This window comes from Platalea leucorodia, assembly GCF_965183815.1.
Source record: "Platalea leucorodia genome assembly, chromosome: 3".
In the NCBI taxonomy this organism is placed as follows: Eukaryota; Metazoa; Chordata; class Aves; order Pelecaniformes; family Threskiornithidae; genus Platalea; species Platalea leucorodia.
The window spans coordinates 53,524,898-53,541,434 of record NC_138825.1 but is presented as its reverse complement, the minus strand read 5'-3'; the positions used below and the strand labels follow the sequence as shown (position 1 = coordinate 53,541,434).

Sequence of the window (16,537 nt, the reverse complement as noted above, 5' to 3'; positions counted from 1 at the left end):
ATGGCTTTGAACATCCTGAGAATCTCTGGCATGGATCTGGGATCCCAAGAGGACCCTGGTAGGACCCTACTCTGTAGACTGCTCCTCTCCTCCATCTGTGCTTAGCATTTGTCTGGTCCAAAGAGCTTACCCTCAAATGTCTTTCTAAATGCCTTCTTCCTAATTAGTAGTGGACTGCTACACAAACATGTATCATCTGGTTACGCAGCTCTCATCTTTACTAGATTTTGTGCTGCCTGTGCTCTTGTGGGTAAGCAGCACCAATTTGATTTTGCATGAAGCACAGAGCTGTTGTAGCCATTGCATTGGGAACTTTGGCTAATTCAACAGGCACAAGACCACATATATGTACTGGGTGATGATCCATTTTGTACTACTGTTTGTTCTTGCAGCTCACATCAGCTCACAGCAGCAATGGCTGATTTGGGGCAGAAGAGGTGTCTTTCTGCACCTGGGAGCCCTGCCCCAGCAAGCTAGCTGGCCCTGGTTAAGGAAAGCATCGCAGGACGTTAGAGACAAATTTTAGCATCTTAGAGACCCAGAGAAAGTTACTTCTGTCATTGGACATTATTTTTGTTTGTTTGAATGCAGCATCCTGGAGCATTACCTGTGGGACTGTCAGGATCTGAAACTGGAGTCTTTGAGATGCAAAGAAGAAAGCGGTCAATTTTTTTCTTTCCTTTTTTTCCATTTGGTTTTAATTTATTAAAATACTTGTGAACCTTCCTGGAGATTCACCAGGAATAATTCCACAGGGACTAATACTCATCATTTTTCTGGATCCAATTAAATCTAACATCCACTGCCCTCATCACTAACATATGTTAAACAGAGCTAAATATATCATCTTATTGTAAATTGCATAAAATTTGGCTTCTTTTGTTTTTCTTCTGTGGGCACTGATATCTGTTTTCTGCTCTGAATTTGTCATCAATAAACCAGAACTCATCCAGAGAGAGCAATTAACTGCATGTATAAAATAATCTATCAGAAAATGTTACCAAAGAATGTCAGCAGGTGGGTCCCATGGACATTACAGAGAGTTACAATCATTTCTAAAATGGGGAAAATGTTGCAATTCCCGCCACTGTTCACTGCACAACTTGGCTTCTAAATGCTGGCAAACAGAAATTCGGCATTGCCAAATTTTGCAATTGTATCATGAGTTGCTGATACTGAACTTTTTAATGAAGTCCCCACTCCTGAAAGCATCTGGATTAGATGAAAATCTCGACTTTCATTTCTTATGAAAACACTGTCTTTCTAACCCATATGGTTAGAAAACCCTGGCAAAACATGGGTGTCATCTCATCTAGTTTTACTGTCTGTAACTTAGACACCTAGTACAAGCAGGTCATCTGCTCTACTCTACAGTCCATGAAAGAGGCTGGTACCTCCACAGATTAACCTGCCCCCCTCTACTCACTGCCAGCTTGAGCTGAGCCTGTATAATAGCTCATGGAGGTGGAAAGGACAAGACTGCTCTTCCTAGCCTGTGCCCACACTCGCCCTCCTTTGACCCCCCCAGCAACTTGATTCAGCCCACAGTAACTTGTTTCAGCTGAAATCCAGCAGTGGAAACAAGAAGTTTTGGCCAACAAAGATCAGCCCAAAGAGTGTAAAGTGGAGCGGTCTCAGGTGGTGACTCCTGGGACATCTGAGCTGCAGCCCTGCTGTGACAGCCATTTACCCCAACAGTGGAGAGAGTGACAAATCCAGGTGGCTCTGTGGCCCCACCAGCACCCCAGCATTACCTCTCCAACAGCTGACCCCTGGTCAGGTCTTGGCCTGAACCCCCCAGGTGGTGCTGGGTGCTGCCTAAGCCATGAAAAGCATCGGTTGCCCAGGCAGAAAGCTGTGAGCGAAGAAAGAGTATGGAGCTATGAAGACAGCTGAGCCAAACTGGTCTCATTGGTGCCAGATGATACAAAAGAGGGCAATGACCACAGATTGCGACTTAGGAGATTTCACTTAACATTAGGAAAAATCTTTTCCTCAGGAGGCACTGCAGCAGGTCCCAGGTATGGGATGTGCTTCCCTACCTTGGGGGTTTCCCCAGGACTCACCTCTTTGTCAAGAGTGGGTCTGGACTAGGTGACCTTCAGAGGTGCCCTCCTACCTGGGTCTGGAGGTTTTGTGATGTCCTCACCCAAAAGGAAGTGAATTTCCCATGTGTGGTTAAGCCAGCCCTCCCCAGAGAGGACTCGGCACACTCTTAGGGTGCTGCCGGGAGTCGGCAGAGAGCCTCTGTTTTGAGAGGCATTAGCTGTGCCCCATGTGCTGATGCATGCTCCATTTTAATACTCCCCTTTTGTCTTCACTTTCTTACAGCAGCTGTGAAATAAGTCATAATGTTTTAAAAGCTCCCTTCAAAAAATGGTGGTTGCTTTTCTGTTTTCAAGAATCTTTTAAGTCCAGCAACATCCCCCAGTCCATCTGTCTTTCCCTCTTTCTCCATCTTTTTGTGAACATCTCCATTGTTTTTGCACCCCATTCCCTTCCCTTCCCTTCCCTTCCCTTCCCTTCCCTTCCCTTCCCTTCCCTTCCCTTCCCTTCCCTTCCCTTCCCTTCCCTTCCCTTCCCTTCCCGTTCTGGTTTTCCATTCTCCAGAAGCCCAGGGGGGGTGCTCTCTCCTAACAAAACAGGGAACTAGCTATATACAAGGCATTTTCAAAGGGCTAATTGCTCTTTCCAATTCTTAGATGGGTCCAATATCCAACATGTTCTCCCTTTGCATCCCTGATGATGGTGCTTACCCCTCCCTAAGCAGGGAAATCCCTGTGCTCATGATGTGAACGTGGTTCTTCCACCAAAGCTGTAAGTAACTTTAGACTGCTGTCAGGCGGATCAAACACACCACCCAAATGGTAGCCATGTGTTTTGCACCAGGAGGTGCTGGTCCATTATGATCCCAGTACAAACAGCACTCACACTCTGTAAGGTATCACTTAAAATGTTATTTATTAGAGCTAAGACTATAGGAAGAGAATAGTATAGATAGCCTTATGTCCCTTTTAGTCACTGGTAGCCTCAAGCAGTGTATCATTGAACAGGACTCCAACCCATGCACTGCACGCCATGTGCAGACCCCATCCACAGCAGAGACTCTCCCCTTTCAGTAATTTGAGCTACTACAGGATTTTCTTACAAGGAAACAGCTCTACAATGGTCTGTACAATGGTCTTCTGGTCAGGATCACACCACCATGTCAAGCAGAGTGCCATACGCTAGTGAGAGAGACGAAAAACAAGAACCAGCAGTCTGGCTAAAATGAGTGCTTAGCCTGGTAGAGACTCAAAAACAATAAGCCAAATGGCAACAAGAGTTGCATAGATAGGATTAGAACTGTTTATATCGCTGCCAAAAACTTTTATATCCCCAGAAGGCTTGTTAAAGATGGGGGAAGTTTGATGTTGGCTAGAAATATTGCGTTAATAGAGGGAAATGCAAGTTCTGTAAAAGAATACTATTGTGTGCTACACAAATTTAATAAAAAGCTATTTGAAAGACAAATACAGTAGTGTATCATGGGTGCAGTAGAAGTGACTTTGAAAGAAGTCACGGTTAAGAAAACCTAGCACTTGCTCTCACTTTCTAAGACAGATTCAAAAAATTCCCCAGATATCCAAAAATCTGTCCCACAACCCATGCTGTTCGGCAGTGTGGGGAACACTGGATTTCTGCTTCATGTGAACCATAGATGCTCAAAATACTGCGTTTAAAGAAAAAATATGGAAGAAGAAAAATGTCACCAGAACACAGGTAGCAGGTGGCTAGCTGGACACTAGAACTGGAAAGCAAACCAGTCTCTCTTTGGGTTAGAAAAGCAGCGGTGCTGGTTTTGGGGTGGAGCATTTGAAACACCCCTAAGCATCTGCTGCAGAAAGGATGCAAGGCTAGGAGTAAAATAAAGATTTTTTTTTTTAAGTCAAAAATTGGTAGGAAAAAGCAAAAAAAAAAAATCCCATCAATTGCACTAAATCAACCAGCTTTCCTCAGGAACAAGAACTTTTTCTTTAGGAGCCCACTAAGCCATGGTGTAACAGAAGGGCCAAGTGCGGCTGAGAGAGGCTGCTTCACCATAAGGAGTTCCCAAAACCTCACCCGGCACAGCAGCCAGTGGCTGCCTCCCACGGTGCTGTACCTCGCTGTCTGGAGGGGCTCTTCAGCATGGCAGGAGTCCAGCTCACCCGACCCCCTGTATTGCGGTGCGGGGCCCAGCAGCACCCTGCTGGGGGCAGGAAGCCTTGAGAAAGGTTGAAGGAGCAAAGGCAAGAAGGAGCAAGGCTGTGGCACAGCTGAGGCAGGGTTATGGCACACCATCTTTCTTGGTTATTGTGATAAAGTCCCACCACTCTGTCTACAACCTGGGCTTCACTTTGGACTCGGGCTTTTCTCCAGGTCTCCCCACCTAGGCCATTTGTGTCTTGCACCTGCAGCGTGCTGACCTGTACATCTGGACAACTCCTGTAAAAGCAGTTTCTCACTGTCTCACATCTTAGAATCATAGAATAGTTTGGGTTGAAAGGGACCTCTAAAGGTCATCTAGTCCAACCCCCCTGCAATGAGCAGGGACATCTTCAACTAGATCAGGTTGCTCAGAGCCCCATCCAACCTGACCTTGAATGTTTCCAGGGATGGAGCATCTACAACCTCTCTGGACAACCTGTTCCAGTGTTTCACCACACTCATTGTAAAAAAACTTCTTCCTTATACCTAGTCTAAACCTACCCTCTTTTAGTTTAAAACCATTACCCCTTGTCCTATCATGACAGGCCCTGCTAAAAAGTTTGTCCCCATCTTTCTTATAAGCCCACTTTAAGTACTGGAGGACTGCAATAAGGTCTCCTGGGAGCCTTCTCTTCTCCAGGCTGAACAACCCCAACTCTCTCAGCCTGTCCTCATAGGAGAGGTGCTCCAGCCCTCTGATCATAATTGTGGCCCTCCTCTGGACCCGCTCCAACAGGTGTATGTCTTTCATGTGCTGGGGGCTCCAAGGCTGGATGCAGTACTCCGGGTGGGGTCTCACGAGAGTGGAGTAGAGGGGCAGAATCCCCTCCCTTGACCTGCTCGCCACGCTTCTTTTGATGCAGCCCAGGATACGGTTGGCTTTCTGGGCTGCGTGTGCACATTGCCAGCTCATGTCCAGCTTTTCGTCCACCAGAACCCCCAAGTCCTTCTTGGGATTGCCCCGACCCAGGTGCAGGACCTTGCACTTGGCCTTGTTGAACCTCATGAGGTTCACATGGGCCCAATTCTTGAGCTTGTCCAAGTCCCTCTGGATGGCACCCCATCCCCCAGGTGTGTCAATCGCACCACTCAGCTTGGAGTCATCTGCAAACTTGCTGAGGGTGCACTCAATCCCACTGTCTACGTCATTGATGAAGATATTAAATAGTACTGGTCCCAATACAGATCCCTGAGGGACACCACTTGTCACCAGTCTCCATCTGGACATTGAGCCGTTGACCACTACCCTCTACTCTGGATGTGACCATCCAACCAATTCCTCATCCACCAAACAGTCCACCCATCAAATCCATATCTCTCCAATTTAGAGAGAAGGATACTGTGGGGGGCCATGTTGAAGGCCTTACAGAAGTCCAGGTAGATGACATCCATAGCTCTTCCCTTGTCCACTGACATAGTTGCTCCATCATAGAAGGCTACTACGTTGGTCAGGCAGCAGTCACCCTTGGTGAAGCCATAAAGCCATGCTGGCTGTCTCGAATCACCTCCCTGTCCTCTATGTGCTTTAGCATAGATTCTAGGAGGATCTGTTCCATGATCTTCCCAGGCACAGAGGTGAGGCTGACAGGTCGGTAGTTCCCAGGGTCCTCCTTTCTACCCTTTTTAAAAATGGGTGCAATGTTTCCCTTTTTCCAGTCACCAGGGACTTCACCTGACTGACAGGACTTTTCAAATATCATGACGAGTGGCTTGGCAACTACGTCAGCCAGTTCCCTCAGGACTCTGGGATGCATCTCATCAGGTCCCATAGACTTATGCATGTTCAGGTTCCTCAGGTGGTCATAAACCTGATCTTTTCTTACAGTGGGAGGGACTTTGCTCCCCCAGTCTCCATCTTGCAGTCCATCCACTTGAGAGGTGTGGGGTGAGAAGTTGCCAGTGAAGACTGAGGCAAAAAAGTTGTTGAGTACCTCAGCCTTCTCCTCATCTGCTGTTACCAGTATGCCAGTCTTGCTCATCAGGGAGGGTACACTTTCTTTGACCTTCCTTTTCTGGCTGATGTACCTGTAGAAGCCCTTCTTATTATTCTTTGCATCCTTTGCCAAGTTCAGCTCCAGCTGTGCCTTGGCCTTCCTGATCCCATCCCTACACAACTGGGCAGCATCCCTATGCTCTTCCCAGGATACCTGTCCCTGCTTCCACTGCCTGTGCATTTCCTTCCTGCCCTTTAGTTTGACCAGCAGGTCTTGACTCATCCATGCTGGTCTCTTGCCTTCCTTTCCTGCCTTCTTACACCTGGGTATTGAGAGCTCTTGCCCTCTATGGAAAGTGCCCTTAAATATTTGCCAGCTCTGTTCTGCTCCCTTGTCCCTGGGGGCAGTTTCCCAGGGGTCCTATTGACTAACTCCTTGAAGAGCTGGAAGTTTGTTTTCCTAGAATTCAGGGTCCTGACTTTACTCTTCGCCTGACCCATATCCCTCAGGACTGCAAACTCCACTCCAGTGCATGACTACTGCAGCCCAGGCTGCCTCCAATCTTGACATCACCGATTAGCTCACTTGCGTTGGTGACCAACAGGTCCAGTATCGCATCCCCTCTGGTAGGCCTGTCTATTACCTGGCTTAGGAAGTTATCCTCAAGCCATTCCAGGAGTCCCCTGGATTGCCTACAGCTCACCATGCTACTTTTCCAGCAGATGTCGGAGTGGTTGAAGTCCCCCAGAAGGACGAGAGCCTGCGAGCGTGATGCCTCCGGTAGCTGGGGTAAGAAGACTTTGTCAATAGGCTCCCCTTGATCGGGCGGCCTGTAGCAGACACCAGCCACAAGGTTCCCTTTGTTGCCTTGGTCTCTGATTCTCACCCATAAGCTTTCAACCTGCTCGTGGCTATTCTTCAGAGACAGCTCTTCACACTCTGTCTGTTTCTTGATGTAGTGGGCAATGCCTCTGCCCCTCCTTCCTCGCCTGTCCCTTCTGAACAGCCTGTAGCCATCGATAGCTGCACTCCAGTCATCGGGTTTGTCCCACCAAGTTTCAGTAATGGCAACTAGGTCATAGCTTTCTAGCAGCACGGTGGCTGTGGAGGGCAAGGTGGTGCCCACATAGATGGCCAGGAGGGAAATGAGTTTAGCCTTTCGTTCCTGCAGGCACAACATTCACATTTGCTCAGGAAATATTGCCAAGGAGATCTAAAAGCCCTTCTGTATTTCTAACATTCAGTCAGGACCTGAGACTAAGAAACAGTAACGGTACCCATCTTCAGCTGCAAAGGAAAGAGCTGCCCCAGCTTTAGGGGGGGCATTTCCCCCGTATCAGGGGGATGGGGCAGAGAGACCTTCACGATACCCACATGGGGCTTTTGGTAGGGAGCAAGGAGGAGGACAAGCCACTGCTGGACAATGAGCAAAGCTCATTGAATGCTTTGAAGGGTATCTTCATAATGTTTTTTACATTACTTTGCTGGCTGGACGGCAGCACAGAGCATCTGTTTCCAGCTACAGAACTGCTCATGGAAAATACTCTGGCAGCTGTAGAGGCTCCCTTCCCCCTCCCCGAGGCCTCCCCCCAAACCGCACCAGCACTGGATTGCAGGCTCCATCGCTCGGGGCATTTTGCCTGTAATCACTGGCAATAGATTTATATGTGGAGTCCAATTATGTCCTCAAATTTATTATTATAATGGAGTGATTTATACTGCAAACAAAAGAACAAATGGGTCACAAGACTTGCCTTCCTGTGTTTCAGTTTGTTTCCCTGATGCTTTTTTTCTTCCTTCACTTTTGGGGAGCTGGGGGTTGGGGTTTTGTTGGTTTTTTTTTCTGCCAGAGAAGCTGCTTCATCATAGCTTGACTGTACAAGGCAAGAGGGAAGGGGCAGGCCAATAGGAAGTAGTGACTTGTTGTGTCTTGTGCATTTAATTGTTTTTAATTTATGAGCTGCAGGCAGACGGTGGCTGCAGCACATTAAAGTTTCTTTTGGAAATAACACAAAGGTTTTTCCCTCCAGTGCCTGAAAATTTTGAATCCTGAATAAAAAGTGTGAGAGAGTGCAGCCCAGCATTGGCACTGACGTAGCACCTACGTACAACTGATGAAACTTTGTCTCTGTTGTTACTCAGGGCTTTTGCTGCATGAAGGCAGCTAAGGGAAAGTACAAGAGCTCCAATGAAATCAGAAAAGCTGATGACAATGGATGCTTGCTCTGAAAGTGTGTACTCCCTTTCACCCTGTGCAACACCATCTCCACATCCGCTTATCTTCCCTGAACTGGTGAGAAACCTCAAAGGAAAAAGAACAAAGTAAAAAGAAACAGGATCTTGGAAGAGAAGAAGAACTGCTGCTATGAATAAAGGATGCCAGATGGGAAAATCACTGCACAGAAATGCAATGTGAATCACTACAACAGGAATTATGGATCTTTTCGTATACCTGGACCACAGAAGGCAGACATAGCTGCAGACCCTGTGTGTCAGAAGCCTGGCATATGTTATTACTATTACTAAATATTTCATCTCAGGTCATTTGGAACATCTGGTTCTGAAAAATCTCTGCAAGAAGACTGAGTAGCTCTCTGGATCTCACTGCTGACAATGGTGAAAAGGCAGATAAAACCTTTAACTCTGTTCATGATATGAGGAATCCACCATCAATATCTTTCCACACCAAATATGCTTGGCACAGGATGCTACAGGTATAAAAGTCTACTTGGGTTCAAGGGACAACTTTACAAATCCATGAACCAGAAATACATCAAGAGCTATTACATAGCACTTACATAGCATAGAAGGGAGAAGCACTCCCTTCTGGCTCAGACACAAGTTGCTGGAGGATGGGGAAGCATCCCTTTGCATTTGCCCCAGTCTTATACCATTCCCTGGCTTCCAGTGTGAGCAATGGTAGGGCACAGCTTGCTGGGCTGGGTGAACCTGTGGGTGTGTCCTGACCCACTTGGTTGCTCTTATGTTCCTGTAGATGCATTTTATAGCAAGTCTGGTCAATTATTGATAGATCATTACCACACCTCCTCTAAGATCTTCCTTCCATGAAAGAGCATCTCAGGTCTTACCTACACAGTAGTTTGCACTGGTGTAGCTACTAAGTGTTTTAATGAGTCTGATTCAGCCAATGAGAACTTGTACACAGGCACCCAGTACCGTAATACTGTATTCTGGTTTTGCTTAAACCATTTTTTTTTATTTTCAACAGATTAAAAGAAATCAGAATAAGCCATTCTTAACCTCCAGTAGCCCACACCTACACTGTCCTATCTGGGCACACCACCTAAAATACACAACGTTAATTAATCCCTGGTATTTTGCATGCAGAACAGGCCTTTCTTGCAGCTCCTTGGGGACGCTTTGCTCAGCACCATGAAACTGCTGCTGCAGTAGACAGGAATTATTTTTTGAGAGAATATATAGAGGTGATGTAATGCTAGGGTCTAGCATGTCACTCTGCATGCCACCAGGGTGACAGAAAGCCCCTCTCTGCTTGTTGGGGCGTGAAATACCTCAGCGTTGACACTCAGCACTCGTGCCTCAGATTTGAGCCTTCGAGGAGATGGAGAGCCATCTTTTCCCTGGAAAGGCTGCTTGGAGTAATGGGATGCCTTCGAGGCATCCAGGCCCCATGTGGGATGAGCACTTTGTTCCACTGCACTAAGAAGAGCAAACTTAAACTTGGATTTTGGTCTGGTTTGGAATACGAGTACAAATAGGAATTATACCCAACACATACTTCGCACCTTGCAGTGACAGAATGTGCTCAAAATTGTTCTTTCCATTTGTCTGTCCCTGCTTCCAACAAAATGATTCAACCTTGCACACCATTCAGAGTTTGAACCTTGCGGGGGTTATTTTACATTCACATGCTTCCAGAGATGAGAAAGTCTTTTGGCCACAAGGCCATACTCAATGTTTAAAACAAAATCATATGGAAAATAAATTGGGAAACTTGAACCTTTGAAAAGACAGTATTTAGAGCAGCTGGCTTCTAATAAAGGAGAGTGTAGAAGTTGGTAAAGATTCGTTGTATCCCAAACGAAGCTCCAAATTGAAGACAACCCCTTTCATAGTCCCAGTTTGATGTTAACCAGCCTCCTAACACTACAAGCAACATATACCCCAAGGTCAAGGCAACCAGCTTTCCCAGGTCAATCTGTTCACTCCACCCTTCTGCTCAAGAAAGGAAAGCATTAAAGGCCTCCTGGGCTGATCCCAAAAAGCAGGGCTGTGCCGGTCCACATCATTAAAGAAGAAAAAGTTGAGCAGCAGCACAGTTTTTGTTGGCACCACTTTGTGTAACTCACTCCTCAGCATTCGCTGCTCTGGAGCAAGAGCCCAGCCATTGCGGGCAGGCTGCTAGGGAGCCACCATGCGAGCCCGTGCCAAACGCACCGACGAGGGCTGGTGCTTTCGCCCATCGGCGGCATACCTCCATCCATGCCCTTGTCACCTGCAGGTGGGATGGCTGCCTTGCCCTCCCCCAGGCCTGCAGCTCCGGTGCAGCGGGGTCAGAAGCCGTCGGACGCTGAGCCACCTCCCTGCCCCGGGCGCAGGGAGAGGGGAGCAGAGCCCAGGGGTCCCTTTCCCACAGGCTGAGTTTCCGGGAGCAGCGCGGTCCCCATCCGGCAGCTCCCGCCAGCACCGCTGTTTTCTCTCCGGGCTGCTCTTGGCTTCCTCCTGTGCAGCTGTGCTCTCCACATCAGAAGGGACTTTTCAGAGAAAAGTGAAATTAGTAAAAATTAAGATAATTGAATGCATTTTGTTTTACCAGAGAGACTGTTTGTGGTTAGCAAATAGACATGAAATGTTATAAAATATTTTCTAACAGTACCCTATAGAGATGACTTGTCTGTAAAACATGAAATAAAACTGGCAGGAAACCACCACGCTGACTTAATAAAACATAACATTAACTGACACCAAAAAGCAACCTAGTTAAAAAGTAGAAAACTTTACAACCTCAGTTATTTGAAAAACACAGAGGTAGCCCAGCTATTAAATCGAATGGGATCATTAGGGTAATTTGCACTATTTGGTTCACTGCTGTTAAACGTGATGCCATGAATGCATTGTATTGGAATTTCTTTGACTCCGTGATTCTTCTGACTACTGCTCAAAAAATAGTAAAAGACTAACTGCCATTTTAAAACCACACAGTGTTTTGCAACACTCATTTAGAAATATTTCTAGCTGAGCCAATCAAGGCTTCAGAGTTTATGGGGCATATCTTCCCAGTGTGTAATGGTATGTACATTCTTGACATACTCCATGGCTCAAACTGGGTAACTGGAGGTACTGCCTGGGTCTAACCGAGGCCCTGGAAGCAGGTATTGTTAATACTTTCTGTCTTTTAACTGGGATTTTGCAAGAACATCTGTGCACGGAAAAGGTAAAAACAATAGTAGGATGCTAACCTAGAAGATAGTTATTTGTTCACACCTATATTTCTGTACTGATGTAGTCCATAGGAACCCTGAAAACAAGCTAGGTCTCCAGCACAGCTGGCCCTACACAGGTGTGAGAGAAATGCAGAGCCTGGGCAGGGTCTCCTCGGCATGCTGCGCTGAGCACCTGCACCAGGTGCATGAAAAAGAAAGGAAAAACAGACGAAGATGTTCTTAGCTGTTTTCTAGCTATTGTGGCCTTCTGGGCCATAGCTCTTAAGAGGCAGCCCTAAAGCACCTCTGAACACAAACAACAAAAACATCCATGTTCACCTTAGTCCTGGCTTAACCCCTTGTGCCACGGGGCACAGAAGAGGATCACGGTCTCTGCTGTTCTGCCTGTCATGAGCGGCTTTCTGGAAGATCACAGGGTGTTCAAACGGCTGGTGAGGTGGGATCAAGGTGAAATCACAGAGAGAGGTGAACATCACTGCTTGTGCTGCAAGCAAGCCCTTGTGATGCTGCAGCTGTTATTGTTTTACTTGCAATACCACAGTCCCAACTCTTGAGTCTTTGGGTTGGGAATCTAGGGTACCAGATCATCTTGATATGACTATCAGGAAAAGGCTCAGTATAACCTTACCTGAGGCGGCGCAGGATCCCAAAGCCTTGCTGAAAAGGCCGATCCCATAACTGGATGGGTCCTGACCCTATTCCTCTCTATTCTCCTCGCTGTCTGAAGTGTCTCTGTTTTATCATGTCTAATAGCACAGTTAGTCACTTGTTCACTTTTAGGTGTACAGCTCCCCGGGAAGAGTCAGCAATTTCCCCATCTCTTTCTAAAGACAAGCCCAGCACACATTGGGGTGTCAGGGACGCTTCCAGCTGCCTCTTCACCAGGCAGACACAATACTTGAAAGACACCTCGTGTGCAACAACAAATACAGCTACTGTAAACTTTTTTCCCCAGTACCTACAGAGCCACAGAAAGAGAGAAAGGTGGGGAGGGTTTGTTGGTGGCGTGTGTTTTAAGAGTGTCTAGTACCATGGATTATAGCAAGTAACTAAATCTCCTGAGTGGTAAAATAATATAAAGAAATTAATTAGGAGAACAAAGTAATTATATGGAGTAAATGTATATGAGCAATTGATTCAGCCATCCCCCTTAAATTCTAAAGTGGTGTGCCACTGTTCTAAAAAGAGAAGACTCCGAATGCCAACATGCAAAGATTTAATATGCTTTTTCCCTTAGGCTAAACTAAAGAAAAATTGGCTGCACTTTCCTGGGGTTAACAGCAAAGAGGTCACATTTATCATCCCGCCACTTATGTTCAAGAACTAGCAATTTAACTGTTCCTAAATGGGTTGGCTTGGCCCTCCTGAAAGTGCAGATGGGTTGCGGTTTATATGCAATCTTATCTGCTAGAAGTGACTAATACTAGAATAACACGGCACTGTGATCTCGGCATTCTGGAAAGCTGGTGAGATCCTAGCCCCAAATTCTCCTGCTTAAATGCTGCTGGTAATTTCAGCAGTGTTTGTGTTATTACTATGATTTATGTATATAGGTCCCAGATAAGTTACCCACGAAGGAAAAAATAATTGACAAATTCTCCACTAGCCTTCTGAGTTGTTTTTTCCCCTCCCGGGATCAAAATTTCTTTAGAAAAAAGATGATTATTCTCTCCCCACAGCTATAAATTCCTCAGCCAGCTCCTCTGTTACCATGCAGTCTGCTGGGCATATTCCAGAATTATTTCTGAAGTTTTCTCAGACTTCCATATAAGTCCAAAAATTCCACAGTCCTGCTCCGTGCCAGCATGACAGCCGACCCTTACTGCTTGGTATAAATTTTTGAAACACCCAGTTCCGCTGATGCTGAGCAGCCAGTTCCACTGATCGGTAAATTAAGGACACAAAATCCGCATAGGACTTTGGGCAAGCGCTGCCACAATAATCACACCCGTCTCTCCAGCAGCTGCAGTGCTTTGTAGCAAACCAACCTGCCCCAGAAACCATGAGGACAGGAAGCATCCAGCCATCCCCGCATGGTCTCGTGTTGATCACCTCCAGAGAAAGTGGTGTTGTGGGGCAGTTATAGAAAAGAGAGGGGGGGAACCCCAATATCTGTGCAAAAATACATGAATGGTACAAAACAAAATAACACTCCTCCGCTGGAGGCAAATAAATCACTCCCAGGCTCCAAGTCAAGCGTGACTTGAAGTGCTTTGTGAAAATAGATGCAGCGTCCTCAGCGTGGTGGCGGTCATGGTGTTCATACCGGGACCTGGTGTCCCAGGCACGGCCTGGCTCCCACGCCTGCCATGGGCTGGAGGTGCAAGGCAAGTGTCTGCTCGTGGCCTGTGCATCCCTGTTCCTTGCTAAAAGAGTGAATTAGCCAACAATAACAGTGTTTGTTTTGTTGCCATCTCAGTAGACGCTCTAATAGTGCTAATAGGAAAAAGAAACCTCACCAGAGAAGGGAAAGGTCAGAAGGCTAATAAAATAAATGCAGCTATTGTGCGTTCACTTGGCAATTCATAAGGGAGTGTGATTTTCTTTTCTTTTCTTTTTTTTCAGTAGTAAAAGAGTCCGCTGACAGATCCAAAATGAAATTTCAGCTTTCACACAAGGTTTGTTACTGACAGCCACGTCATGGCAGAGTCCAGAATTTTAGAGATGTAGGTTTTCACTTGCTAGATTCCCCCCTCATTTCATTTCTTTTTTTTTTTTTTTTTTTTTTTTGAGTTTTTCTTCCAATCAGTTCTGGCTATCAAAGAGAAGCAGTGTCATCCACGAGAAAATGTTGGCCAAAAAGGTAATTTTATGCCAAGAGCCCTGTATTGTTCTTGAAGGGCACAGCTGGCCAGCTGCTGCCCTTTTTTAGTGTTGCCCCGCTAGGTAACTCATGGTTGTTTTATCTTTAAGCTTGTGAGTGTTCCTCTGCCTACAATCAGACACCAGCTGAAGTGTTTGGCTGGACTGGGGCTTTGAGTCAAGAAAACACAGTTTGATAAATGGTTTACTCCTGAGCACACTCCTCTCCAGCACTGTATTGACACCATGGCACTGCTGGATTCAGGGACCCCCATTCCTGTGTGTCTAAGAGGACACATGCACATGTGTACGTACACATATATCCTCTGTATCTGAGAGTCAGGAACACACAGGGCTGGAATTTGATCCTCTTAACAGCAGCAAAATCACTACAGTGCTGGAAAAGATGTCCCCGTGGATAAGGGATTTAAATGCAGCTGCTGCCCCTCTCTGGGAAGGATGCCCCTGCGCTCCCCTGCCTTCCAGCAAGGGTCAGGCCTCTGAAGCAGCAATGGCAGGCTGGGGCTATGAACATGTGGGCACCTCGGGAGGATCTAACCGGTATCCCAGTGCCTGCCCTGCATCCAGGCAGGACACACGACCGAGGCAACATGTCCTCCTGCGCTGCCAGACCTTGGGTCTCCTCATAGTCAGTGGAGAGGGACAGCCACGACTCCAAAGCAAGGCAGCTGCTGTAAGGCGTCTGAACACAGGCCACAGTACTAGAAATAGCTGATCACCGGCACAGCAGGAACTGGGGGAGAAAGTAGCCTGAAAGGCTGCAAGATAAATTGCATGGCCACACTTAAAGAGTGCTGGTTTATTCCCAGGAACCAAGGCAGAAGGTCACCTCCGCAATGAAATTCTCCCAGGTCTGCAGAAGGTTGCAGTCGGGATGGATCCTGCCTTTCACGTCGGCCAGCACGCTTCCCTGCTATGGACTCCTACACAGTCGTCAGCTGAAACAGCAGCATCTGCAACTTCCCTAACAGCCCAAAGAAAAGGCCTACTTTAAAAATCTATCAAACACATGAGAAGGCTCCATCCTGACTTTGTCTACAGCAGGCTGATGCAAGTAAACACCCAGCCCTGTGCCCTGCAGTGGAAGGAGGCCAGTGTTTTGGTGGGATACACTTGCCTTCCCAGAGTACTAGAGAAGAAATACTAGAGAAGAAACTCACCGTACTAGAGAAGAAAGAATGTCACGCCAGCCATCCCTCTGCAGCAGTGAAGCTTTTCCCTAGGCACTATGTTTGTTGTTTTAAAGGGTTCACTTTGGGGCTTTTCACGTCAACCGTTACTGAAGTTATGCCATGATCCCGAAAAACTACATTTGTACTCTATCTAGTGTACATGTTTCATAGGTAACAATATATCCTGCCTCAACTTCTCTTAACTTTACTTCATTTCTCTAAAAAACAACAGCCTGAGATTCTCCACAGAGTTAATGGGATGCTGTGGTAAGTAAACAGGGGATTAAGCATCACTTGCAGGCGCACTCTCTGCACACAGTACTGGTGAAGGCAGGACAAGGGGAGCTGTAAGTACCAGGCTGACAACCATGCATACAAAAGGATGCTGGAAAAATGAAGCAGGTTCACAGATCAGCTACAAGAAAAATCTCATCTTTAGTTGGTGCCCATGTTCATGCAATTAGTGACAGACCATATAGGAGATGCCTTTTGGCAGCTCAGTTAAATAAAGCAAAGCATGGGAACATGAAACTGGCTTGTGAACATCTTAATTAAGTTTTTACTCTACAGAAAAACCCATTGCTCACCACATATAACCTACCTTCTTGGCAACGTGAGTCTCCTGCCTACCTTAGTACTGGAACTCCTTAGTCTTCCCATGAGAGTTTCCTATCCAAACTCCTTATTCTACTGGAAAAAAAAATATTATATTACATCAATGTGATTCAGATGGGGATTAGTTATTGCTGTCTCTAAAACAGGGATTATCTTTTCTTTTTGATGCTCTCTTGTATCACATGGGATTGGTTGCCCTTGGAAAACCTGGTTGTTCCATACACTTTAGTGCAGAGGCTCAGACTAGCCACAGGGTTACTCGCATTGGTAAGAGAGAGGCAAGGATTTGATCGAAGCTCTTGACTTCTGGAGGGAGGGAGAACTCAACTTCTCATCT

The 16,537-nt window shown here is 46.5% G+C and overlaps 1 protein-coding gene across 19 annotated transcripts in view; it reads right to left on the bottom strand.

The window, feature by feature from the left end:
• Positions 1 to 3,013: 3,013 nt before the first annotated feature.
• The window catches only part of SOD2 (superoxide dismutase 2), a 36,094-nt gene continuing 22,570 nt past the window's right edge, over positions 3,014 to 16,537 (bottom strand). For 12 of the 19 annotated variants that reach the window (XM_082306048.1, XM_082306060.1, XM_082306059.1 and 9 more), the window contains one exon: positions 3,014 to 16,535. In XM_082306048.1, coding sequence (XP_082162174.1) covers positions 4,535 to 5,458 — 924 coding nt within the window. In that variant the 5' untranslated portion in view covers positions 5,459 to 16,535 and the 3' untranslated portion in view covers positions 3,014 to 4,534. The remainder of the gene's footprint in view (positions 16,536 to 16,537) is intronic. The other 7 variants (XM_082306062.1, XM_082306053.1, XM_082306052.1 and 4 more) reach the window with 7 other exon arrangements.